Raw genomic sequence first — 27,279 nt, 5'->3', positions numbered from 1 at the left:
TATTACTGAAACGAACTTTTGGGCGACGGTACGTCATGCAACTTTATTTTACTTACTCAGGAGCATTTTATATTACCTAAACATAAAGTCCATGCCACGTATTTGTTAAACACTTTTGTTGAAATGCTCCAACTTCTCAACGTTTCAATAGAGAGTCTTGTGACTCTTGTCTATTTACCCGGGGCCGAATCGCATTTGATTCATCATGGCAGCGCCCAGTAAACAGACATTTTGAGAAGTTAGTTGGATAATTTCATATTCCATAATATCTAATTGTCCTCAGACAATTTGCCAGTTTCCTACTTTGAATGTCTCTCTCGCCGACTTACTTAAACGGGGGCAAGACATGTTCAGTTCAGTTCAGTTCAGACTTTATTGTCCCTCGAGGGGACATTTGCTTTGCAGCGGTGGTAGAGACCACAACAAATAACACAACACAAGAAACATCACATCTTACAGAATCCAACCAGGGAAAAGAAAAGGAAAATGAAAATGCATTACTGTTATTTTAAAGGAGGTTAAGTGCATTTAGTGCCCTTGATTGATTGATTGATTGATTGAAATTTTTTATTAACAGATTGCAGAATGGGTACAATACAGTACAGCTCAATACACACAATTGTTAAGGGGATGCAGACCAGAGAAAGACTTTCGTCTTGTTTACATCAGGGTCCCCCATTTTCAATTCATCAGGACATATATGACATACATGACATACAGATAGTCAGTACTGCTACATCTATACATTTATGACATACCAGATTTGCAAATACAGTACTGTTTGTGATACAGAAGGAGTCAAGAAAAGGGAGTATATACATTTGACGTAGAAACTGTACATTGGAGGAGGTTGGGTGGGGGGGGTTGGGTACATTGGGATATTGACAACCATACTGGGTAATTTACATTGGAGGTGGGGGGGGGGGGGGGGGGCACACTGTATTTACAAGTAAAACTGTACATTGAGGGGGGGGGAGGAGGAGACACTGTACAAACAAACAAAATTGTACATTGGACTATTGACAACCATACTAGGTAAATGACTGTACATTGGAGGGGGTTGGGTTAGGATATTTACAGGGGCCAGTGTTGAATTGCAGTCTCCCGTAGGTGTCCCTTGAGAGAGGTTTTGAAAGTGGGTAGTGATCCACATTCCTTTACAGCTTTGGGTAGGGCGTTCCACATTGATGTGGCATAATTGCGAAACGTGTTTAGTCCCTTATTTGAGCCGAATCTGGGTTTAACATGATTTGTGGAGCTCCCTCTGGTGTTGTGATCGTGGTATTCACTGACCTTTGGGAAGTATTTTGACATGTACATGGGTACCTTGGTCGTGTAGTGTATCTTGTAGACCAGGCCCATTGCAAGTTGCTGTACTCTGTCGTCTACTCTAAGCCATCCTAGGTTGTCAAAGTGGGCAGGGGTGAGGTGGGTTCTAGGAGTAAGGTCAAGCAGTAGTCTGACCAGTTTGTTTTGAGATGTTTGTAATTTTGTTTTTAGTGCCTTTGAGGTGCTTTGGTACCATGAGGTGCAAGCATAGTCGTAGTACCCCTGAATGAGTGCTCCTGCCAGAGTCTTCAGGGTATTCTTGTTTACCAGAGAGGAGATCCGGTACAAGAATCGAGTTCGTTGGTTGACTTTTTTTATTACATTGGATGCCATTTTGTCACAGGAGAGATTAGCCTCTAGGATGGAATCCTGGGGATGTTCTGTAGTAATACATAGTATATAATTTTAACATTGATATAATATGTACACAGGGAGCATGCTTAAGTACATACTGTACATTTTGAAGATCTTACGCCGCGTTACCCAACACGCACACATTCGACTTTTCACATGCCTGCTTGTAGTGTCGTTTCAATACCCTGGAAAAAATATCGATATTCAATACCATTTTCGACACGACATGGAAGAAATGTATACAACATTGAGGGCATACAATTTTGGATTTGTATTTGTATTAAAAAATAAATATAACAAGGCTTGAAAGGTGATATGATAACTTTTTATGTAGAGTAATCATTCAAGTGGAATAAAGTATTGCTTTTCCCCAACATATTTAAGTTTAGTTTTAAATATTAAATCCCTCCTTTACAGTAGAGTATTTCACAAAGCAGCATTAGAAAGTTGACCAGATAACTTGAATATTGAATTATACTAAACTTGAATATTATTAGGTTTAATGTGATTCAACCATACATGTTGATCATTATTAATTATGAATAAATGGTATTAAAAGTTATTTGGCTAACTAAAATACTGTCCAGGTGGCTCAGTGGGAAACGTTTGTTTTGTGCCCCAATTCACATTCATCTTAAAAGGAACACTGCCAACATTTTGGGAAATTAGCTTACCGTCTTCTCCAGAGAGAGACAAGAAGATGGATGCCAGTTTCCTCTCTGTGCGGCCGTTCAGTAGAAAGCTATCTGGCTGCATGTTAGCCTAGCTTAGCACAATGAATGGAAGCGGACAGTGCCGGTTAGCCTTCGGGGGAGGTGTTAGTTGGACAATGCCTAGTCTAACCATCACTGTCCGTTTCCATTCATTGTGCAAAATGTTGGCGTGTTCCTTTAATGACATGTTCTACTTGATCCTACAGGAATGAACGACACGTCAACAGTGGCAAATGGGATAAAGACAGCCATGGTGTCATCATCAGATGTGGAGAAGGTGAATATCCTTTACCATTTTGGCTTCCATCCTATCCTGGATGATCTGTGATGTTAGAATAGGGTTGGGCTGGCTGCATATCAATATCCATCATCCTCACACACACTGAGGAGAGCCTTCGTCATGACAACATCATATCTGCTCCTGGTTTGTTACATCACTCTCTTCAAATAATTTCTGCCTGTGTCTCTGTTGGAGAGCCCTGTAAAAAGCCACTTAGGTGGCACGTGGCAGCGACTACTGTTACACTGTCTGGCACCCAATGTGGGATACAGAGACACAGGGAGAGATTATTTGAAGAGAGTGGCTAGATGTAACAAACCAGGAGCAGATATGATGTTGTCATGACAGAGGCTCTCCTCAGTGTGTGTGAGCATGGCTGATTTAACCTGTGCTACACTGATTACCTCAAAGTGCAATAGGTGCGCAGCCACACCTGCTCCCAGGTCTGATTAGCTCGACGCAGGGCAGGTGTGGCTGCTCAAATCAGCCATCCCCACACCACAGATATATATAATATATATATATTAATTTAATATTTTTTAATACCCCGCAAATACCCTGATATATGTCTAGCGGGAGCTTTTTATGGAGCGCATGATAATTTAAATTGGCACGTAAGTGCAGCCGCCACATAGTGTCGCTATGTGTTTTTTTGGTGTAGTCATTTTTAATTGATTATGTCAATCTAATTAATTTATTCGATTCAGTCGATGAATCACTATGCCCCTAGATGTAATAGAAAAAAGTTCTCCTCTCTGATTATTGTAAAGTTGTGGTTTATTGCAATAAAATACTTTATTTTCCATTTCCATCCAAACACAGTGTCATAACACTGCAAACTGACATTCGCTGTCCCCCCAGGAAAAGCAATTGTCCCAGGCATCTTCTGCAGCAGAAGACCCCAGTGCTTCTGACATCATCAGGATGTCCTCTCCATCTCTGGTCAAGGTGAAAGATGAGTCTCTGGATGAAGAGTACAACCAGGCTCTGATGTCCACTACGTTCACAGCGGGCATCAAAGATGAGCCAGATACCAAAGAGGTGGGACACGTACATCTGTTTTTCTTTTTAAATAAAATAAAATACATTTGTCTCACAAACGGCAATGAAGGATGGAGCCAAAGAATACAGCTTGAGAGGACATCTGGTTATTGTTACCAAAACACACTTTGACGTTCCCAGAGATTATCTGGTTATATTTCATACTGGCTGTGCGTCATGCTTCGCCTATTGGACTATGCTTGCGCCAATGGGCGCTTGTTGAAAGAACTTTTCATGCGCCTATCATTCACATAGCCACGCCCACCTCCCTAGTATATAACCAGGTGAAGTGGCCATGCTCACCCTTCCTCGCTCTTTCACGTGAAAGAACAGCTCATACACATCTGCAGCTACAAAGAGTTGTGTTTCTAAGACAAGAAGAAAATTCTACTGACCGTGAGATGGACCAAGGTTCAGGACTACACCACCGCCAGCGTCCCATTTGTCGTGGGGAATCCTTGGACCAGTGTGCTCTCACAGAGAGCTCTCAGGTGTCCAGTGGAGGCGATGATGGAGGGATACGAGTGTGAGCCGGCCAGCAGCCGAGCTGAGTCCTTCTTACAGGAGAAGGACCCCTGGCCCTGGTTCCAGCAGTGTCTTGGGGATGCAGCGGGGCTGACGACCTCAGGCTCCCTCTCGCGATACACGCTCAGCGCACCGATCTGTCGGAAAGCGAGAGCAGCGGCCAGTCTGTGGAGGTATAGGCTACGATTCTCTGGAGGCTTCCGGGACCGCAGCCCCGTTCTCAGACGAAAGGGACCGTGTCACTACCCTGGTGTGTTCTCTATCTGAAGAAATAGAGATGAAGGACCCTGAAACATACACTCCATTTGGCGCGTCAGAGCTAATCACCCTGACTGCAGGCCATGTATCATAAATGAGGGGTTGAGTCGTCTAAACACTGACTGCAGCTCCTCCCCGCAGCCTGTGATAGTGAGCTCCCTGTTCCCCCACCGGCACCGGTCCCTGATGCTATGGTGGGGTAGTATTTTAGGGAGAACACGTGCCCTGATCAGGAGCTGCTATGCATTTGATTTGACCCTAGTGTCGCCATGAGATTGTGTCAAATGTAAAGGGTTTGAACTAGGCCTACGGTACCTGTCCTTTACGCAGGTGTAAGGCCGGGTCTTTTCCCCCCAAGATGGTGTACGTCTAGCAGCTTTTACCTAACGGAACGTAGGCCAAATGCGTCCACATTTTTATAGGATTCTATCACATTTTCATAACAATAGCACCCTGCGCCGTTTTCATTGAGGTTTCTTACAAATTAACGATGCTCTATGTTGTCCTTTATATGCCGATTATCATTAGAATCTTAAATTGTACCATATGTCCCCCTTTAGACAACATATGTAACGCTACCAGCGCACTTTTGTTAAGATAATTAGTTGGCCATTCTCGGTCGCTATACCGAGGTCGCAGTATCGTTTAACGCTGTTCAGATTGCGTCGGAGAATATAGACACATCCCAGTGACCTGCGACCTGTGCTAACGCTCTTGGGAAATGCAGTGTTGTAGTTCTCAACATTTTCAGCCTTTAATTTTAAACCAATGCTGCCATCTACTGACAACAAAAAAGTGTTGTCTAATCGTCACCTTGAGAGCCACTTCCGTATACAGCGACGCCCCAAACCCATTCTAGAGATTCCCACTTTTTGCTGGGAGTGGGGCGTGGCCGTATTTGGTCCCAGACAATAAGAGTGGCCGCGATTGGTCACCGTGACGTTAGAGGGGTAAACTGGTAAAGTGGCGGGTTGGCAGATAAAACCTACACCGCTGCCGTGCAAAGTGCAGCCTCGTAAATGCCTCATAAAACCTCTTATTCATCAAAGGTCATAGGGCAAAGCGGTCTTGAATCCCCAGGATACAGAGACCCTTTTCCGGGCCTCTGGGACTATACTGCATTTAACACAGTGCAAGCTGTGGGGCGGCTACGTGGCGTAGTGGGCAAGGCGCTCGCCACGAATGCGGAGACGCTGGGCTCGCCTGTTCGAGCCCAGCGCTCCACATTGCTTTCAGTTTAGCTGGTCGTTCATACTAATACACATTGGCCGTATTAGGGGGTGGGAAACTGATGGGTGGGGATCGGGCGTTGTGGACAGCGACTCCTACAGGTCGGTTGGTGCGCCTGCGCAGTAGAATCAGGAAGTGTCGGGGGCAGCGTGAGCCTCCCACGCGTTACTCCTCGCCACTGAGAGATCGAGCTGCGCAGGTGAAAAGATGCGACTGCTGTTACCTCAAGTACCGGAGGGGACTTGTGCTATGTATGACTTAGTCCACATTGCAGCCGGCTTGTGGGAGGCAAGAAACAGCGTTCGTGACAGGGGAGGGTTGAATTGGATGATACGAAATTGGGATGGGAGAAAAATATAGAAAATGGGAGAAAAAGTGGATCAAAAAGAAAAACACAGTGCAGGCTGTAGCCTCTGGGGCTATACTGCACTTAACACAGTGTAGGCTGTAGCCTCTGGGGCTATACTGCACTTAACACAGTGTAGGCTGTAGCATCTGGGGCTATACTGCACTTAACACAGTGCAGGCTGTAGCATCTGGGGCTATACTGCACTTAACACAGTGCAGGCTGTAGCATCTGGGGCTATACTGCACTTAACACAGTTGCAGGCTATAGCCTCGGGGAAGACGATGACCCTAACCACGATGTCCCATAAACATCTGTGGCTAGAGCAGTCATCCCTGGAGGAGGTGAGGAAGGCATAGATGAGGTAGCCGTGGCTTGTAATCCAACATTAATGTTGGATGCGCCTCCAGGTTTCCAGAGAGCTTCACCGCCTCCAGGCTTCCAGAGAGCTTCACCGCATTTAGGCGGTGAGGACGTTATGCAAAACCATAACACAGCCAAATGTCTTCTGTGACAACGATTTCACTAGTTCTGACCTGGCCCTGAGCCTGCACACAAGTCTGGGTATTAACTCATTCCCTGCCAACAACGATTTTATACGTGTTTGTCCGCCAATCATTGAACGTCAACCACATATATATACGTTATTTGATCGTTATTTCTTTTATTCGTTATTTCCAATCGTTATCCATCCAGGGAGCCTGTGTTACCATAGGGAATGAGTCTGAGATCGCAAAAGTCCAATACTGCCGACTGGTGGTATGCGGCTGATGTTGCACTCCCTTTGAGACTCTGTGTATGGGGCTGTGCGTCGATGAAATTCCTCCGGCCGGACTTTTCTAGTAACCTGGACCGAGCGCTTCACCCGATCGCATTGAATAGTTTTCGGGACCCCCGATTCATTATGCTGTGGTGGGTTATGTCGTGGCCCAAATTGACATACGATCTACCAGATGGCAATCAAATAATTGGAATATTCTTTCTGGAATCCCACCGCCCACAGGTAAGAGCAATTTAACGTCAATTTCAGCTTGATTGTGCCTTGTTTTCATAGCCATCGACCCTGATCAGCGTATGGGGTTGTACTAACGAATGCCGTTATTGACAATCAATTAATCAGAAACGACCCCCCCACCTTTTTTCATGCATTCATGATGGAACATGATACCGATCATATGCATTTGAATTTTTATGTGTAGCGTGTGTAGGGACGAAATGCCATGGATTTAATATAATACACGTATCGGGCTATTACTAGCCTCCCAGGAATTACCCTAAACCGCTCTAAAACCATACTTATATTCACCACGGTATAAAATGGGTATACATTTTTTTTTTCACATCTTGAACGATAGATACTTGATGTCAAATGGGCCATAGTATTGCATCCATAGCTATAATATAGAATATAGTTATAGCCCTGCAAACAAGGTGACCGACCCCATTGTTTTTTCTTTCTTTTTTTGATCCACTTTTTCTCCCATTTTCTATATTTTCTCCCATCCCAATTTCGTATCATCCAATTCAACCCTCCCCTGTCACGAACGTTGTTTCTTGCCTCCCACAAGCCGGCTGCAATGTGGACTAAGTAGTGATGCACCGATGTGAAAATTGTGGCCGATACCGATAACCGATATTAATATTGCTGTTCTGGCCGATACCGATATTTACCGATGTCGATATCTCTGTATAGAAAACACTTTTTTATGATAATCAAATAAAGAGCTATTTTCCAAAACGCATAATTTTTTTACTTTTGTAACTTATTTTCAGAAATGACTGATTTTTGAAACTATTTAAGGCCAAAACATGTAAAAAGAAAAAAAAAGATTAAATTTTTTTTTATTTTTATTTTAATATCGGATATCGGCCCCATCTTGATATCGGACCGATACCGATGTGTAAAAAAACTGCCATATCGGCCGATATTATATCGGCGGCCGATATATCGTGCATCACTAGGACTAAGTCATACATAGCACAAGTCCCCTCCGGTACTTGAGGTAACAGCAGTCGCATCTTTTCACCTGCGCAGCTCGATCTCTCAGTGGCGAGGAGTAACGCGTGGGAGTAGGCTTGGGCGGTATCCTTATTTTCAAACCGGCAAACCTTTATATTATAATACCCCGGTGCACGGTATTTGACGGTATGACTTTCATTTTCATCCGCGGGGGGGGGGGGGGGGGGTTACGTGTTACCAAGTAAACAAATCATCGTCAGCTCTCAGAACGGTAGTCCCGCACCGGTAGAAGCCTGCACCGTTTTAGCGTTAGCATCTAGCCTATAGCCATGGCAGACTATTTGATTCCTTAAGGGCTAGAAATTGCCTGGGTTTTGGTCATATGCTCCCGAAATGCTCCCGTTGTTTGGCTACTTCTATGTGCAGTGAAAACTACTCGAATGCTTTATAACCTAGTCATTGATTTAGTTCAGGGTAATCTAAGATTAGCCGCAGAGCTAACGCTACTTAACGTGAGCTAACGCTAGTTATTCAAGCTCAGTAGCTCACAGAGAGAGATAAACAGCTGACAGCGGATAGTACAGGACGGTACAAATACAATAAAAAGGCGGGTGGGGGCTGTTGTGTAAACCTTGTACTCTTTAGTTCACATATAATAATTTAGTTCACATATAATAAGAGACGGATTGCGCCACAACAACACTGCTCTCGTCACAACGCTTTACGGTATTTTCACAGCACTGTCGCAACATTACCGTAAAACGTGAACACCGTTGTGACCCACTCGCTCCACTAGAGCGGTCTCGCCCTCTGCTGGCGCGTGTGTGCACTACACTCAGTGTGTGCACTACACTCAAAACTCCGTTTCACTGTTATAGAAACTGAAGCGCATCTGTGATTTTGACGGTGACGGACGGTATTGAAAATCAATACCGTAGGTATTTCTAAATACCCTGGTATACCTTAATACCGTCATACCGCCCAAGCCTACGTGGGAGGCTCACGCTGCCCCCGACACTTCCTGATTCTACTGCGCAGGCGCACCAACCGACCTGTAGGAGTCGCTGTCCACAACGCCCGATCCCCACCCATCAGTTTCCCACCCCCTAATTAGGGATGGGTACCTTTCACATTTGAACCGATACCGGTACCTGTGAATCGATACCGGTACCCAACGGTACCTTTTTTCGGTACTTTAGTCTCAATAAATTTAATTTACCTACCTCAGTCGTAAAAAAAAAATCCAAACTTCAAATAACTACAATTTCGACAGTTTTCGGCTTGTCATTGCTCCGACTGCTTTGTTGTTGAATCAAGTCAAATCCTAGGTAAGCATATATTGTGCGTGTGAACGTTGACATGAAAAGAAAAAAGTTAAAAAAAAAAGTTAAAAAAAAATTATAATAAAAAACTTTTTTTTTTATTTTATTTATTTTTTTGGTTTCTCACTTGATTCGATACTCGGTAGTACCGACGTGTTTCGGTTCGGTGCCTCAAAAGTACCGAATTCGGTACCCATCCCTACCCCTAATATGGCCAATGTGTATTAGTACGGACGGCCAGCTAAACTGAAAGCAATGTGGAGCGCTGGGCTCGAACAGGCAAGCCCAGCGTCTCCGTCATTCGTGGCGAGCGCCTTGCCCACTACGCCACGTAGCCGCCCTCCGACCCCATTGGTTTAATGCGTGGCAGCACATAGCCATATCCCGTTCCCAGCGTGGCAGAGAAAGAGTTAAGTGCATCGGCACTGTCCGACCAAACCGCATCGGTGGCGCTTGCTTGATGGAAGGCAAAGAGCTGATGAAGAGAGGACGTGGAGCTCTTGATTACAAGTCAGCTGAAGGGGTACTTTCAGTCAAATGGTATGACAGATGTGTCACCCTCCTGAGCAATGCCTGTGGGATCATGCCTCTTTCAAGTGTCCAACGGTGGAGCAAAGACGACAAAGTGAAGATCGCCATCCCATGACCATTCCTGGCTACAATCAGCATATGGGTTTGATCTGGTTCACCTGTACAAGACCCCCGCCAAGTCACAACGATGGTACTTCCCCCTGTTTGATGCACCCTTGACCTGTGTGCATCTCCAATTCCTGGCTGGTCTACAAGAGAGATTGTGGCCTACTGAAGGAAAATCCAATGCCTCTCAAAAGGTTTCCCATCACATTTTGAAACAAGTCAACAAGCCAGAACCCAGAGTTGGCCGACCATCCTTTGCTCTCCACCATGCATGTCCTGTGAGAAGAAGCGCCTCCCCCCAAGACCCCCACAACCACAACCGGACATGCGCTACGACAACTACGGACATCGGCCACTTAACACTGGCGGTGCAACCTTTGCCCAAAGAGCGTGTCACGGTGGAAATGTGGGAAGTGCAACGTTTTCTTGTGCTGGATCGGAGAGAGGGAATGCACAGTTCAGAAGTTGGACATGTTCCTGTGGGTCCTTTTCTGTGAATTTGAGAGGGGTAAACAAATGGAAAATGCATGTATCATTCAAAGTGATATTGTACAAGAAGTGAAGTGAAGTTATTTACGGTAGTTAATTTACATAGACCAGTTGAGAAGTACTGGGTACTCTTTTGTGATTTTGAGTGGGGGAAATACAATTGTGTCATTTAAAGTGTTTAAAGTTCTTTTGCTAAATAGAATTTACTTGACATGACTTGTTTTCCAGTCATTTAACTTTTTCTACTTTATTTTGTAGGTATTAAATTATCATATAATTGTTATTATACATGTATCATGATGTATTAGGTACTTTTACCATCAAGCGGCATCTCAACCATTTGGTAGAGGCCTATATTTAAAAAACTGGGGGGGTCTAAAAAAAATAGATTCTTGTTATTAGTGCTCCAATAACATAAAAAAATACAAAATAATAACTTTTACATAGTTGTTATCTTGAAGTGTTTCTGGCATTTTCCAGAGGGCCTGGCCAAATGCCCATAGTTTGAGGACCCTGGTAGAGGATATAATAAGAGCGTAGTTTGAGGACCTGGTAGAGGATATAATAAGAGCGTAGTTTGAGGACCTGGTAGAGGATATAATAAGAGTGTAGTTTGAGGACCTGGTAGAGGATATAATAAGACTGTAGTTTAAGGATCTGGTAGAGGATATAATAAGACCATAGTTTGAGGATCTGGTAGAGGATATAATAAGACTGTAGTTTGAGGACCTGGTAGAGGATATAATAAGACTGTAGGTAGAGCAGTGTTTCTCAACTGGTGGGTTGCGACCCAAAAGTGGGCCGCGGGACCATTTTGAGTGGGTCGCGGATGTGTGTAAAAAGAAAAATTAATTTTATTTTATTTTATTATTATAAAAGAAAAATGTGTGCACTACCTATCTTTGTGAAAGTGGCTTCTCAGCTCTGGTCCAGCTGAAGACTAAGCAGAGGACCAGACTTTGAGACTCTTGTCAGGAGCAAACAACATCCCCAGTTATCCCATTAGTTCCCTGGGATGTTAAGCTAAGAAGTCTGCTAAGAAGGATATATTATTTATTATTATTATTATTATTATTATTATTATTATTATTTTTATTTCATTGTGTTTTTAGCCCTTAGTTGCACTTTTGTTGCAACCCCAGTTATCCCATTAGTTCCCCCAAATGTAGGTCTGTTATGTTAAGCTAAGAAATCTGCTAAGAAGCATATATTATTTATTATTATTTTATTTCATTGGGTTAATAGTTGCACTTTTGTTGAATTTTTTTGTATTTATTTCATGTTTTGAAAGATTGCGTATTACTGCAATATATTTTTTTTAGATAAATCATAGTGGTTAAAAATGTTGGGTTGCGACTTAATGACTAAGGAAAATGTTGGGTCCCGAGGCTAGACCAGTTGAGAACCACTGTGGTAGAGGATATAATAAGAGCGTAGTTTGAGGATCTGGTAGAGGATATAATAAGAGCGTAGTTTGAGGACCTGGTAGAGCCTAGAGGATATAATAAGGCCGTAGTTTGAGGATCTGGTAGAGGATATAATAAGACCGTAGTTTGAGGATCTGGTAGAGCAGGGGTCAGCAACCTTTTTGACATGGAGTGCCTGTTTGAAATATAGTTGTAACTAGTGTGCCTCAACAATATTCCATGCATCGTAATTTTTTTTTCTCATAATCAGGTATTTTTAATGATAATTTTTACATTATTACATCATTATTGTTATTGTTATTATTAACAATATTATTATGATGGTTGTATCAACCCTAAATCTGAGTTGGGGGGGGGGGGGGGGATGCAATGCAGACAAACAGCTGCATACAGTGCGACCATTTCACTCACATTTTTGCCCATACATTTTTGGACACATCACACACCATCGGTGTGTGTACTGTACGTGTGCTGTCATAGCTCCACCTACAGGCCTAATGGAGAACACCAGGAGAACACCAGGATGTGAATGGAGGGTGAATGTGAGGTATATCGTGTAAATAAGTTTTGATTGATCACTACACTGTAAAAAAAAATAATAATAAGTTACCAGAACTTAAAAATATTGAGTTCAGTTACTGTGCATTAAGGTTTTTAGTACACAACCACATTATTTCAACCTAATAAAACTATGTTTATTGTCATTGTTTTAAGAACACAAGTTGACTTGGTAATACTCACATTTTGAGTAAAAAAAAATGGCTTTTAACATGTGCAATGTTCAATGAAATAAAAAAATAAATATAAAAATTGTTGATTAATCCCACTGGTCACAATGGTGACCGTAATAATGTTTTTGTTATAAGGCTCTGCAAATGTTACTGAATGATGTAGCAATGTATTTCTAGCTAAATTGAAATAATAAACAAATAAAGGGTCTCAATTAAATATGTGGTAGTAAAAAGAACCTGTGGGAGGATTTCAACAAAATAAATGCGACAACAGTGCAAAATATTTCACTATAATATTTCAGAGCAAAAAAAACATTTTTTTTTTTTTTTTTACTGCTGCCCCCTGTGCCTATGCAAATGCCCCCGCGTGCCTATGCAGGCACGCGTGCCTAGGGTTGCCTACCCCTGTGGTAGAGGATATAATAAGACCGTAGTTTGAGGATCTGGTAGAGGATATAATAAGACCGTAGTTTGAGGATCTGGTAGAGGATATAATAATAGTTTGAGGTAGGGCTGGGCGATTAATCGATTAATTCGATTAATTCGAATGAATGATTTAGGACGATTAAAAAAATAAAAAGGACCATGGTAGAGGATATAATAAGACCGTAGTTTGAGGACCCTGGTAGAGGATATAATAAGCCACAATAAGACTGTCCTTTTGTTTGTGGCAAGTGATTCAGGCAAATCAAATGTATTTGTATAGCCCGAGATCACATGGAATTTCCCCCATGGACATCATAATAGATCCAGAACAAAAAACACCATCAAATACAAATATGCAACACTCCCAGACTTTCCCTGATGAAGATGAGGAACGACTCACTAAAAACCTAGTACTAGGGGAAAAAAGCACCACAGGCGGCGTGGATGAGAGAAACCTCAGATGGGCAGTTCAAATGGGGATCCCCCAACAGGATGTCGGTGATAATATAGTGTTGCTATGTATGATAGCTGGATGGAGAATAGAACAGGCGAATAATTGGTATGTATACTGTATATACATGTAATGAAACATATATACATAAATTCATGGTAGCAATAGTATCTAAAGTACATTAATTAAAATAAAATAGAGCTAAGAACAAAACAAAAAAAAAGTCAATGCTCGGAGCTCAGAGTATCAGTCATATTCCCCAGGGGGCAGGAGAACCGCTCGGATCCAGTTGAAGTAGAGCGGGCATGGTTAGTCAACTGAGGGCGACGTAGAGCAGGTCCATCGCACCTGTGGTAGTCAGATCCAGGGTCTTATTCCACAACCAACAACTACAAACATAATAATAATAATAATAATAATAATAATAATAATAATAATAATAATAATAATAATAATAATAATAATAATAATTAATAATAATAGCTTTATATAGCGCCTTTCAAGAAATCCAAGGATGCTTAAACAACAACATGCAACATATTTCAAGTCACAGTAAAGGTTTCTACCTCTAGCTCTGCACCGCCTCCTCTAGCCCCGCCCCATCTAGCCTCGCCCCCCACCTATTGTTAGTGATTCACGTCATCAAGGGCAAATATTCTTTCACATTAATAAACATACTCAACCAGTTATTGTCATTTTGCTTTACTGATCATTTTGAACTGACAATATGTGTATTTATTTTACTCATGAATACCTATGTCTATATTTTCACATTTGGTGCTTATTGTTATTGCAAAATGTACCTTAAATGTAATTAAACTGTGGCATTAAAAGTCTTAAATGTAACTTGCTGCTACCTGTAGACGCCCTGTCATAAGGATGGTGAGGGCAAAGTGGACCTGTTCTGTACCAGCAGCTGTGAAACGACATACAAGGTCCAGACAGTCAGCGCATCAGGTACTGTATACATCTCCCTTCTCTCTCTGTTTGATTGAAAACTTTATTAACAGATTGCAGAATGGGTACAATACGGCTCAATTGTTAAGGGGATGCAGACGAGAGAAAGACTTTCGTCTTGTTTACATCAGGGTCCCCCATTTTCAATTCATCATGACACTTATGACATACACGACATACAGATATACAGTACTGTTACATCCCGACATTTATTACATACAAGATATACAAGTATACAGTACTGTTTAAGAGACAGAGATTCTAAAAGAGAATATATACATTCGAGGGGGAAGAAACTGTACATTGGGGCATTTACCGGGGCCAGTTTAGAATTGCAGCCTCCTGTGCAAAGGTGCTCTTTGAGAGCGGTTTTGAAGGTGGGTAGGGATTCACATTCTTTTACAGCTGTGGGTAGAGCGTTCCACATTGTTGTGGCATAATTGTGAAATGTGTTTAGTCTCTTATTTGAGCCGAATCTGGGTTGAACATGACATGAACATTGTTTGTGGAACTCCCTCTGGTGATGTGGTAGTGGAATTCACTGACCTTTGGGAAGTATTTCGACATGTACATGGGTATCTTAGTGGTGTAGTGTATCTTGTAGACCAGGCCCATTGCAAGTTGCTGTACTCTGTCATCTACTCTAAGCCATCCTAGGTTGTAAAAATGGGCAGGGGTGAGGTGGGTTTTAAGGGTCAAGCAGTAGTCTGACTAGGGTTGGGCGATATGGCCTCTAAATGATATCGCAATATTTTTTGGCCATATCGCGATACACGATATATATCGCGATATTTTGACATTTCCTCTAAATCACTTAAAAATGCTTGATTTAACCCTTTGATGCATACAGTCACGCCAATATGATGATTATAATAAGTCCCTGCAACATATGTTTGCATTATTAAACCATGAAGATGCTTTAAAAAATAATTTAATGAAAATGTACTAAGAGTAGTCTACTGACACACTAATAAACATTTTTATTTACATCTAAGACAATTTATATAAAAACTCTTGGGTGCCTAAGACTTTTACACAGTACTGTGTTTTCTATCCACTTTAGCCAAACACACACACACATATATATATATATGTATAATTTATATATACACACCCTACTGTGAGAAAATAATAATCACACACAAAGGTATAATGGCTTATAGCAGACTTAATGATTTTAGAATATTTCAGATAATTAAATTAAATGTTTATATCATCAAATGTTTATATCATCAACTATCCAGTTAGTATTTATACTGTCTGTAACGTTTGGCTACTTTAAATCATTGAATGGAGAGAGAGAGAGAGAGAGAGAGAGAGAGAGAGAGAGAGAGAGAGAGAGAGAGAGAGAGAGAGAGAGAGAGAGAGAGCCCCCCCCCTCAGGGTTTGTTCTAGGTTCGCGTTTTGATCGTCTAAGCTGCCGTAGGTGATGACGTCACACTCGAATGTAAACAGGAAGAGATGGAGATGGAGACACACGGAGATGGAAATTGAATGATAGACAGAAACGAATAACCAATAAATATGAAGTTATGTTTAAACTGCTGTTGTCAAGCGTTGTCAATATAACCCACCCCCTTTCCTCACGAATGGAACTAGTCTTGTGGAGTCCGCTTTGACCGTTTACCAGGGTTAGCAGCTATCGCTAGTTAGCTTAGCATAATCCTAATGGATACCTTGGTTAGCAGCTACCGTTAGCTCATTGCTCGTGTCAATTAAATTACATGTTATTAAAGGTTCGCGCTGGTCTGTCTAATGAAATTACAACCGCAACATTATATCGCACTGACTGTACAGCCCTGACTACACTAACGTTAGCCTATAGCTCCGCCGTCCCTGCTACACTCGGGACCAATACACTAACGTTAGCCTATAGCTCCGCCGTCCCTTCTCGAGGAAAGCACTGCGAGTGTCTCGGCCGCGGGCGGCGCCATATAAACTAAATACTCGATGTTCGCGATATAGTACAGTACTACATCTCGGGTAGAACAATCCGCGATACATCGAGTATACTCGATATATCGCCCACCCCTAAGTCTGACCAGTTTGTTTTGTGATGTTTTTTTTTTTGTATTTTATTTTTTTATTATTTTTTAAACAAACATATAAACAAACATGACAACACACGATAAGATATACAAGCATTAATTGTCAGGGCACATCCAATGAGATCACATTTTAGTTGGTTGTCTTATATAAGATATACCCCTAATACCTGTTATCTAAAAAAACCTACACACATATGCTCCAGCTCGAACCCCCCCCTCCCGGACCCCACCTTGAGAAGTACCTCACTATCCCTCGCACCTAACCAGACACTACCATTATAAGCTAGCTTTTATTCTCTCCACCACTTCTAACCACATTGACATTTTGGATTCATTGAGACCCAGAATTCTTGCTGTAGATATTTCATGGTAAATTACATCGAGATATGTAAGAAACCAAACTTTACGGCACATTTTTTCCGGTTGAAACCAGCGTGATGCGATCAGCTTTTTGGCTACTGTGATACCCGATAAAACCAATCTCTTTAGCTGTGGATTCACTGCAAACTCAAAAACATCATTCAATAGTAATACCGAGGGGTGTACAGGTATATTCCAAGATACGAGTTTTGATATTTGTTGGGTCACATCTTTCCAGAATGCCTTAACTGGTGAGCAGTCCCAATACATGTGCATAAATGTCCCTTCGTCCCCATTTGTACATTGGGTGCATTTGGAATCTTGTTTAAGCCCCATTCGGCACAGTCTTATAGGAGTCAAGTATGTCCTGTGAATATAGTTAAGATTGATTTGTTGATGATCCGGGTTCCTTGATGTAAGTCGGACATTTGCCCAGGCTCCTTGCCAATCAAAGTCATTTTCCAGGTCTGGTATATCCCTCCTCCAGACAGAGTCTAGTTGGAGGGTTTCATACGAGGACGTTAGTAATTGATGATAAAATTCTGAAACAAAACCTCTCGATGTCTCTCTTTCGTAGAAGAATTTGTGGTATCTGTGGTGTTCAATTGGTCTATCTAATGGAACACCGTGAGACTTCAAACATAGCTCTAACTGTTTGTAAAAAAGCCATGTGGACTTGGTGAGATTAAATTTTTTGCGTATTTCTTTATCACTACAAAAACCCTGTTTGTTAAAAACATCCCCTAATGAGTGTATGCCTTGCTCTTCCCATATAGGGAATCTTATAGGTCGTTTTCCAATTAAGAGTGCATTGTTATTGAATAAGGGAGTATGATTGTGCCATTTTTGTGGGTTAGGATTTTCTTTTTGTGATTCACGCCATATCCGGATCGCATGAGTAATTATGGGGCCAAATTTTCGTTCACAGTGCTTGATTGGTAGTTTAGTGTATGCTATGTCCTTCAGTCTATGTGGGGCTACTATGTTTTCTTCTAATTTTCTCCAGGATACTAATGCTTGGGAGTCAAACCATGTTGTCAATGGACTTAATGTGTACGCCTTAAAATATAGGAAAAAATCTGGAAATGCCATGCCACCATCTGCTTTATTTCTCTGTGCGGTGGATCTTTTTATACGTGGTGGTTTGTTATTCCAAATAAATTTGTATGTGGAGGAGTGTAATCTTTTCCAGTAACCCTCTGGAGGGGGTAACGGTAGCATTGAACTGAAGAAGTTGATTTTAGGTAGTACATCCATCTTAACTATTGATATCCGTGCTTGTACTGTGTTTTTAAGTTTTGCCCATCTATCAAGGTCGTCTTTGATTTTGTTTTGGATTTTTGTGTAGTTGTGCTTCACCGTTTGTCTTATGGTGGGGAATATTTCCACTCCCAAGCATCTGAAATGTTTTACCATCGGTATCTCTCCTGGGAGGGTTGTATCTTTTTTTGCAGGGGTGTTAAGTGGAAGGAAAGCCGACTTCGGCCAATTTATCTTAAATCCCGATAAATCACCAAAGTCCTCAATCAACTTGAGCAGATGAGGCAATGTGGTGTTGGGGTTTTGCATGAACAATATTACATCGTCCGCATATAAACTAATTTTTTGTTGTGTGCCCTTGATTACGATTGGTTCTATGGATTGGGATTGTCTTATATATTGTGCTAAAGGCTCTAATGATAGATTGAACAGTCCGGGACTAAGAGGACAACCCTGTCTGGCAGAGCGTGATACCGGAAAGATTTTGGAGATGATTGTGCCTGTTGTAATCATGGCCGATGGGTCTTTGTATAATACTTTAATCATATCGATGAATCCTTTTCCTAACCCCATCCTTTCTAGCACTGCCCATAGATACGACCATTCCAGCCTGTCAAAGGCTTTCATAGCATCCAGGGACAGCATCGCCTTAGGTATGGTGTCCTCCTTGTCGGCATCAAGTACGTGCAGTATTCGTCTTATGTTTTCAGTGATCAGGCGGCCTCCTATGAAGCCAGTTTGGTCCGGGTGAACTAAAGACGTCATATGCTTTTGTAATCTGATGGCTAATACCTTAGAGTACAGTTTGATATCTGTTCCGAGGAGGCTTAAAGGTCTATAACTACCGCACTCGTTGGGGTCTTTGTCTTTTTTAAGGAGGACTGTTATGAGTGCAATATTGTCATTCTTATGGAAGTTCCCCTCCTTGACTGAGTATAAGATCATATTTAGTAATAAGGGGCCAATTATGTCCCAACAAGAAAGGTACATTTCTGATGGGAAACCGTCTCTTCCAGGAGCCTTACCACTTTTCATTGCGGTTATGGCCTTCTTGAGTTCCTCTAGTGTGATCGGTGTTTCTAACTGTTTAGCGTCATCCTCTGAAAGTTTAGGGAGAATAATTTGATTAAGAAATGTGTCCATTTTGTTTTGATCGAAGGTCGTTTCTGATTTATATAAGTCGGAGTAGAATACTTTGAATGTATCGTTTATTTTTACAGGATCTGTTACAAGTACTTGTTGTGCTCTAATGGTAGTTATATCTGCAAATGTTGCATTAATTCTTAATCGCATGGCTAATAGGTGGCTGGGTTTGGAACCATGGGAGTACTGCTGTTGTCTTGTGCTGCGTATTTGTATTTCCGATTGTTGTCTGTATATGGCATTGATCTCTATTTTTAGTACGTTAACTTGATTTTCTAGTCGAGTTGAGTTGTTGTATTTTAGAGAATTAAATAACGTTGAGTAAAGCGTTTCCAGCTCAGCCAGTTTTGTGCATTGATTCTTGCGCATTTTGGAGGAAAAGCTATCCGTGAAATCTTTGATCATTCCCTTTACCGACATCCATATTATTCTGGGGTCTTGCACCGAGTTTGCATTCTCCCGTTGGAATACTATAAGAGCTTCTTTGAGTTGTGTAATGAATTCCTTGTTATTAAGCAGCAACGAGTTAAATCGCCATCTTGGGGCTCAGGAGGATAGTATACCAAATGTACCTTTAAGGAGTAAATAACAGTGATCTGATAGTGCGTTGGGTATCATTTCCACTTCATAATTATCAAATAGTCTCTGTGATGCAAAGACATAATCTATTCTGGATAGTGTATTATGTCTCGCAGATCGACAAGAGTACTTTCGGGTCGTGGGATTAAGTAACCGCCATAAGTCATTTACACCTGTAATTTTCGACCAATCCTTTAATGCCTTCGATGAATTCTTTTGTTCGCTGGAAAAGGCGAGGTAAGATTTGTCCATCCTTGGGTTCCAGATGGCATTAAAATCCGCTCCTATTATAAATGAGTAATCGGGAATGTCTAACATTGCATTGGTTAGTGTAGTGAAGAAATCTTCTTCGTACAAATTTGGGCGTATACCGCTATCAACGCTATTTTCCTGTTCTTATGTTCAATCTTAGCTATAGTTATCCGACCTTCTACATCAGACCATACTCCCTTTAGTACAATATTCAACTTACGTTTAACGACTATGGCTACACCCCGAGTTCTCGTACCAATAGAAGAGTGACTGATATTATGGTATGTGTTGTTTTGTGATGTTTGTAGTCTTGTTTTTAGTGCCTTTGAGGTGCTTTGGTACCATGAGGTGCAAGCATAGTCGTAGTACCCTTGAATGTGTGCTCCTGTTAGAGTCTTCAGGGTATTCTTGTTTACCAGAGAGGAGATCCGGTACAAGAATCTTGTTCATTGGCTGACTTCTTTTTATTACATTGGTTGCCATTTTGTCACAGGAAAGATTTGCCTCTAGGATGGAACCCAGGTATGTAATTTCATCTTTCCTTGTGACAATATTGTCACCCACTGTAACAGAGAAGCCTTGCTGAGTTTGTTATTTGATCCAAAGAGAATGGACTCTGTTTTACCCAGGTGTAATGATAGTTTGTTATCAGCGAGCCAGGTGCAGATTCTGCTGAGTTCAGAGCTGAGTTTTTTTTTTTTTTTTTTTTGTGATCAAATTTGTTTTATTTTCTAACATGAAACAACACAGTTCACAACATAATAACAATAATACAATCCATACAAATATAATAATACATAAATAGACACCAAAAACATCGACTCAACACTACAATGACTAGACAATAAATAAAATAGATTGTACAATTAACACCCTAAGCCCCCTCCCTCACCACCCATCACAGCCACGATCCCCAACCCTCGAGAGCCCCAAGTCCGGTACCCCGGCGAGCCAGAGCATCATGCCTCTTTAACACCCCGACTCGCCGAGGGCCCGAACCAAGGGCCCCCCCCACCCCTAGCCTGTGACACTCCGACACAATCAAAAGGGGCCCAGAACACAAACATAATGGGTTTCCTGAGCCCCCTCCATCTACAGGCCCGGCAAGTCCGGCGCCCCCACGAGCCAAAGCATCACGCCTCTTTAATGCCCCGACCCGCAGAGACCCCGAACCACGCCCCCCCCCCCCCCCCCCCAGTCCGAGCCCACAACCACCAGACCCACATCTAAAGGGGGCCCAGAATATATACATAATTAAAAATACAATAAAAAAACTAAAAGAAAAAACAAGTGGACAATGGTCTTCGCTTGCTCTTTACCCTCCCCCCCACACACTCACCCCAGGACGCGTGAATATTAAAGGCAACCAACTTGTGTTCGGCTTTTCTCTGATTGGCCGCGCCCCCCCGCCCCCACGCGCAGGCAAGCGCAGTCGTCCCACGTCCCAAATGAAATCCAAGGAGCGCAAGCGAGCGGCAGCGCGGGCAACCAACTTGTGTACCATGGGCTGCTGTTCCAACGCACTTGTGTTGGGCTGCTGTTTCACTCGTGTATAAACAAAGCCCATACAGTTATGAAATGCGCTGAACTAGAAAGCGTAACGTTATTATGTTTCGCGTTTTTAACAACCAACTACCAGATTCACTCGTGTATAAACAAAGCCCATACAGTTATGAAATGCGCTGAACTAGAAAGCGTAACGTTATTATGTTTCGCGTTCCATTGATTAACGCCATTACCTGCTGTGCTGTAGGAAGCAGAGGTACAGTAAGTTACAGTAGGTGTAGGTTACATGTTTAATCAAAGCCCATACAATTTTATATCTCCAGTGATAAAACCCAGTGCTCTATGTCTCTATGATACACAGCGTGGATGGGCTTTCAGAGGGAGAGGCATGACTTCGCGACAGCCATATTAGACACTCACTGTACATCAGTGTGGAACTGTAACTGTTGTGAAGGGCCAGATTAAACCGAATATATATATTTATTTATATATATATATTTAATTGTATTTGTATATTCTCTAATATTCCCTGATATCCCTTGTATATTCCTTGTACAATATGCATTGAATATCCATTCTAGCCTACTGAACATCCCATAATAGTCTCCATTCTACTATTGGTCGAGACCTTGGTGCCAGGCTGCCATACCCCTCAGACCCAGTTCAAACGTACCGCTCGACATGTACGAACAAGTCCTAGTTCCGCGTAGGAATTTGGCTACCGCACCACTAATGGGACTATTTGTTCATAGTGCGTATATATACTGCGCTACTAAAGTAGGACTTTCTTTTCAGTCCAGTTTCTTACCCTCCAATAGAGTCACAGACGTAAAGCCTCCCCGCGACGCCACGTGTGGGAGTAAGGCCAAGTTCGCCTACCATCGGTATTGAGACATCGTGTATATTAATATTTGAATAGTCATATTTGGCACTATATCGTCGAGTTGGACGTAGTCTATTAAGCTAATAATAGTCTGTTAATATATAGTGCTTCGTGCGGTGAGAATACTACCGTAGTCAGTACCCCATCGTTTCGGGCAGAGAACTGGCTGCTTACCCAGGGTGGTTGACCCTATGTGAAGCTGCACCCGAGGAGCCCCAGAGCCGACGAGCGAGTGGACCTGTATACCGGATTATTCTACCGACGACAGCCCGCCTTCCCAGGCACGGATTATGCTTTGGATACTTTGATTATTCCATGGATAAAGACCCCCGACACTGCCGTGTGTTGGAACCCCCCCCCCTGGAGAGGACGCAAGGTGAGGAGACGCTCTGCAAGACGAGGTCGCTTCACGTCTCTCCCCCGTGGACCGGAGAGAGCCGGCCCACAAAGAGTCCACCTGCTTTCATCTGTGGTCCAAGGATCGCCGGCGCATTGAACGGCACTACAGTGGGTTCACCTGGGATACCCTTGGCCAGACGAGGCAGCCGGATTCTACCCCCCCCCCCCCTCCTACTCCTGTCGGCTTACAAGCGACCGGATTAACCCCCTCTAGTGTATCCAGTCTTATAATCATTAAAGTATCATTGCTGTTATTCCTTAACTATTCCAGGTCGTATATTTACCACCTGCGCCTTCAGAGATTGGACATTCTCTATTGATATACCGACGAATACTCTTTGCCATAAAAGTGCATACTATTTCAATTCATAAATGTAATTAAGTGATTAAGTGCTTATTCTACACACCATCGCTGTGTAGAAATAAAGACCTGTTTCTAATTCGTACATTTGTGTTGGATCCGTTTCATCTACGTGAGAGTGTTCATGATAATATATTTATGCCGTGTACTGGGTGGCCGAATATTAAGTACAAAGGTAGTGGTAGTAAGTATCATATCTAGTAATACAGTCAGGGAATTGTACCCCTCAGTTACAGTAACGTTATATGTTATTTCGCCCGTGGAGGCTGCTGAGCCTGAAGCGCCAGCGGGGCGACGCGGTGGTTTATCCCCGGCTTCCGTGCGCCGCCGCCGGCTTGATACAGCTTCAGCAGCAGCAGCGGCGGTGCTCTGTTGTAGGAAGCCCTTCAATGACAGCGGCGCGCTCTCATATTTTGCGAATGCATAAACTATATCTTAAATTATGGCTATGTGTCTAATATGGCTGTCGCTTATCAATGACTTCGCGACAGCCATATTAGACACATCGCCATAATTTAAGATATAGTTTATGCATTCGCAAATATGACAGCTCTGTCATTGAAGTGGGTGGTGGCAGCATTACTAACAGTAGCGATTTTTATTGTTTTGTCATGACCAAACATAATCCCAACATAGATAGGAGGTGTACTGTATGTCAAATGTCGGTCATGTGGTGGAAGAGTTTAGTACAGTCACACAACAGAACACCGCTGTAGTACAGTCACACAACAGAACACCGCTGGTTCGACCAGCGCTCCTGCCGCGTCTCTCTTGCCGCAAGGGCGTGTGCTAGTGGATTGATTGATTGGCCGTGTGGCCAATCAGAGAAACGCTGAACGAAAAGCTGAACACAAGTTGGTTGCCTTTAATATTCACGCCCCCAGGACCCCAACGTGAGTTAAATACATAATATATGGTAGATTATCTAGCAATTGATCGTTATATGCGCTCTTTAAGTTTTGCAACCGCTGCCAACCAGATAGCAATATTCGCTTCGTTAACCCCTAAAACTCGTGCAGTGGATATCTCCAGATATATTACATCAAGGTAGGTAAGAATCCATACCTTCGGGCATAGCTTGTCTGGGTGTATCCACCGTGAGGCAATCAATTTCTTTGCGGCTGTGAGGCCGGCTAAAATGAGTCTCTTCACATGTGTAGAGGTCGGTAATTGGGAAACCTCATTCAGTAATGATACAGAAGGCAGGACAGGTATAGTCAGAGATAAAATATCTGATAGCTGGGTGGTAATCTCTTCCCAGAAAAGCTCAACAGGAGGACATTCCCAGTACATATGCATAAATGTTCCGATGGCCCCGTTTGGACATAAGGTACATCGAGAGTCAGGTCTGAGACCCATTAGATTCAGTCGTCTAGGGTTCAAATAAGTCCTATGAATAAAATTTTGATGAATCTGTTGGTGATCTGGGTTGCGTGAGGGCAGCCGGACATTTTCCCAGACTGCATCCCAATCAAAATCTACATCCAACTCCGGGATATCCTTTCTCCAAATCGTATCAAGGGGGAGGTCCTTATACAAGGACGTAAGTAAATGGTGATAAAAGTCAGAAACGAAGCCTCTCGATGTCTCTTTGTCATAAAAGAATTTGTGAAAACGGTGACGCTCTAGTGCAGAGGTGGCCAACCAGTCAGAGACTAAGAGCCACAAAAATTACTGTGGTACCACAAAGAGCCACACCATATACCAGCGTTTCTCAACCTTTTTTTTCAGTCACGGCACCCTTCATGTGTTTATAGGTCTCACCCTCTGGCCTCTGAAGTTGCTAATGTCTTTTTTATTTGGGCCTCACAGGGTTAAAAGTACCCTGTGAGACCCACGGTTGCAAAATTACAAAATCACTTTTAGCCATTTAAAAAAAGAATGTTTATTTAAAAAATGTTAAGCACATGTATAGTCAATTGGTCCTGTTGTTCAGCCTCACAATGCTATTTGATAGTAAATGTGTTTATATGTCCCACCCTCTGGCCTCTGAAGTTGCTAATGTCTTTTTAATTTGGGCCTCACAGGGTTGACCTCTTAAGCCCGAGATATACAGTAAAAGTGTATATTTTCAGCATTATGTTTGTTTACCAATTATTTTAACTGTTATTAGTGATATATAAGATTATAGAAATCTCAGGGCATTGAGTCGGAAACCGGCGCATATTGACAGGAGGAAGTGGCACAGCCAAAAGTGAGTGTAGTCTTTTGAAGGAAGAGACTCAGGGCTTTTGAATTTTGAAAAACTACCCTACCCAGCTCACACCAGCCCCTGTCAATCATCTGACTTCTGGATTGACTTTTTTATTTCTCTTATTTTTGGGGATTATCTCCCACAAACCTGAACGTTATTGCCATAAAACAGAACGCAGTTAGTTTCTCTACCTTTCTGTGAACGTCTTGCAAAAAACGGTGTTGCAATACGATGAAAAATGGTGGAGAAATTTACATTATAAAAAAGATGGCAGAATTCAGTACTGTATCTACAAAACCTTCTGTTTAGTCATCTTCCCTTTATTCATTTGCTTAGATTTTTCAGGTCTGGTAAATTTTAGCATGGTGTTATTCACAGTCAAAGATAATTATATATTTTTTTTAAATAGAATTGATATTCTCCTTTGGTTCATTACAATTTACTCAAGCCTAGTAACAGACACACTATTTCTGACACTGATCCATATATGTCCCTAGATTCAGATACCAAGAACATGCAAATGGACCATTTAAAAAAAAATTGTAAATGTTTATTCTACGTCCTTATGGAATGAGTGACAAAAAAAAAATTATAATATATATATATTTTTTTATGGATGGAAGAGCCGCACATTGACGGGCAAAGAGCCGCATGCAGCTCGCGAGCCGCGGGTTGGCCACCCCTGCTCTAGTGGAACATCCCATGGAACGCCATGAGCCCTCAGGGCTGCTCTTATTTGTAAATAAAAGAAAAAGGAGGTTCTGGGCGGCTACGTGGCGTAGTGGGCAATGCGCTCACCACGAATGCAGAGACGCTGGGCTCGCCTGTTCGAGGCCAGCGCTCCACATTGCTTTCAGTTTAGCTGGTCGTTCATACTAATACACATTGGCCGTATTAGGGGGTGGGAAACTGATGGGTGGGGATCGGGCGTTGTGGACAGCGACTCCTACAGGTCGGTTGGTGCGCCTGCGCAGTAGAATCGGGAAGTGTCGGGGGCAGCGTGAGCCTCCCACGCGTTACTCCTCGCCACTGAGAGATCGAGCTTCGCAGGTGAAAAGATGCGACTGCTGTTACCTCAAGTACCGGAGGGGACTTGTGCTATGTATGACTTAGTCCACATTGCAGCCGGCTTGTGGGAGGCAAGAAACAGCGTTCGTGACAGGGGAGGGTTGAATTGGATGATACGAAATTGGGATGGGAGAAAATATAGAAAATGGGAGAAAAAGTGGACCAAAAAAAAAAGAAAAAGGAGGTTCTGGGGAGATCATATCCATTGGATAGATCTTGGAAAGATCGGAGACCAGAGTTATCGTAGATGTCCCCCAACGTATGGATACCTTTCTTTTCCCAGGTTGTTGTCCAGTAAGGAGTAAATTGTTATTAAATAGAGGGGAATGTGTGTGCCATTTATGGCGGTTAGTACATGCTTTCTGGGTATCGCGCCAGGTCTGAATGTGTGATAAGCGGGCCAAATCGTAATTTGCATTGCTTAATTGAAATGTTGGTATACAGGGGGTTGATCCCTCAATCCAGGCAACAGGCCAGAACTCGACCTGTGCCTGGAGCACTGCGGACTAGACAGGCGCCTAAAGGGTCTACTGTAAGAACAGTACCCGGCGGAAGGGGTGTTCGGTATGCTGTGCACCATGTCATGACCTCAACAAACCCGACCCCTCCAGCGGGGTCGAGGTTCAAAGGAGAGGCCGACACAATTGGCAGACGTCATGAAGAATGCGGGGGCACACTCTCGGGCAGACGGGGTCAAGCCCGGCCTCAACCCGAGAGTCGACTCAGCTACCAACACACCGGAGAACCAACC

At 42.7% G+C, this 27,279-nt stretch overlaps 1 protein-coding gene across 1 annotated transcript in view; it reads left to right on the top strand.

The window, feature by feature from the left end:
* LOC311231439 (uncharacterized protein) overlaps positions 1-27,279 on the top strand; it is a 43,032-nt gene continuing 15,753 nt past the window's right edge. Inside the window, exons 1-4 of the mRNA XM_084318019.1 lie at positions 1-28; positions 2,603-2,673; positions 3,538-3,717; positions 14,382-14,475. Of these exons, the coding sequence (XP_084174145.1) occupies positions 2,605-2,673; positions 3,538-3,717; positions 14,382-14,475 (343 nt within the window). The 5' untranslated portion in view covers positions 1-28; positions 2,603-2,604. The remainder of the gene's footprint in view (positions 29-2,602; positions 2,674-3,537; positions 3,718-14,381; positions 14,476-27,279) is intronic.

Source organism: Notolepis coatsorum (genome assembly GCF_963971535.1).
Source record: "Notolepis coatsorum genome assembly, chromosome: 7".
Lineage (NCBI taxonomy): Eukaryota > Metazoa > Chordata > Actinopteri > Aulopiformes > Paralepididae > Notolepis > Notolepis coatsorum.
The sequence above is the reverse complement of the archived record's forward strand: the minus strand, read 5'-3'. Positions and strand labels throughout refer to the sequence as shown.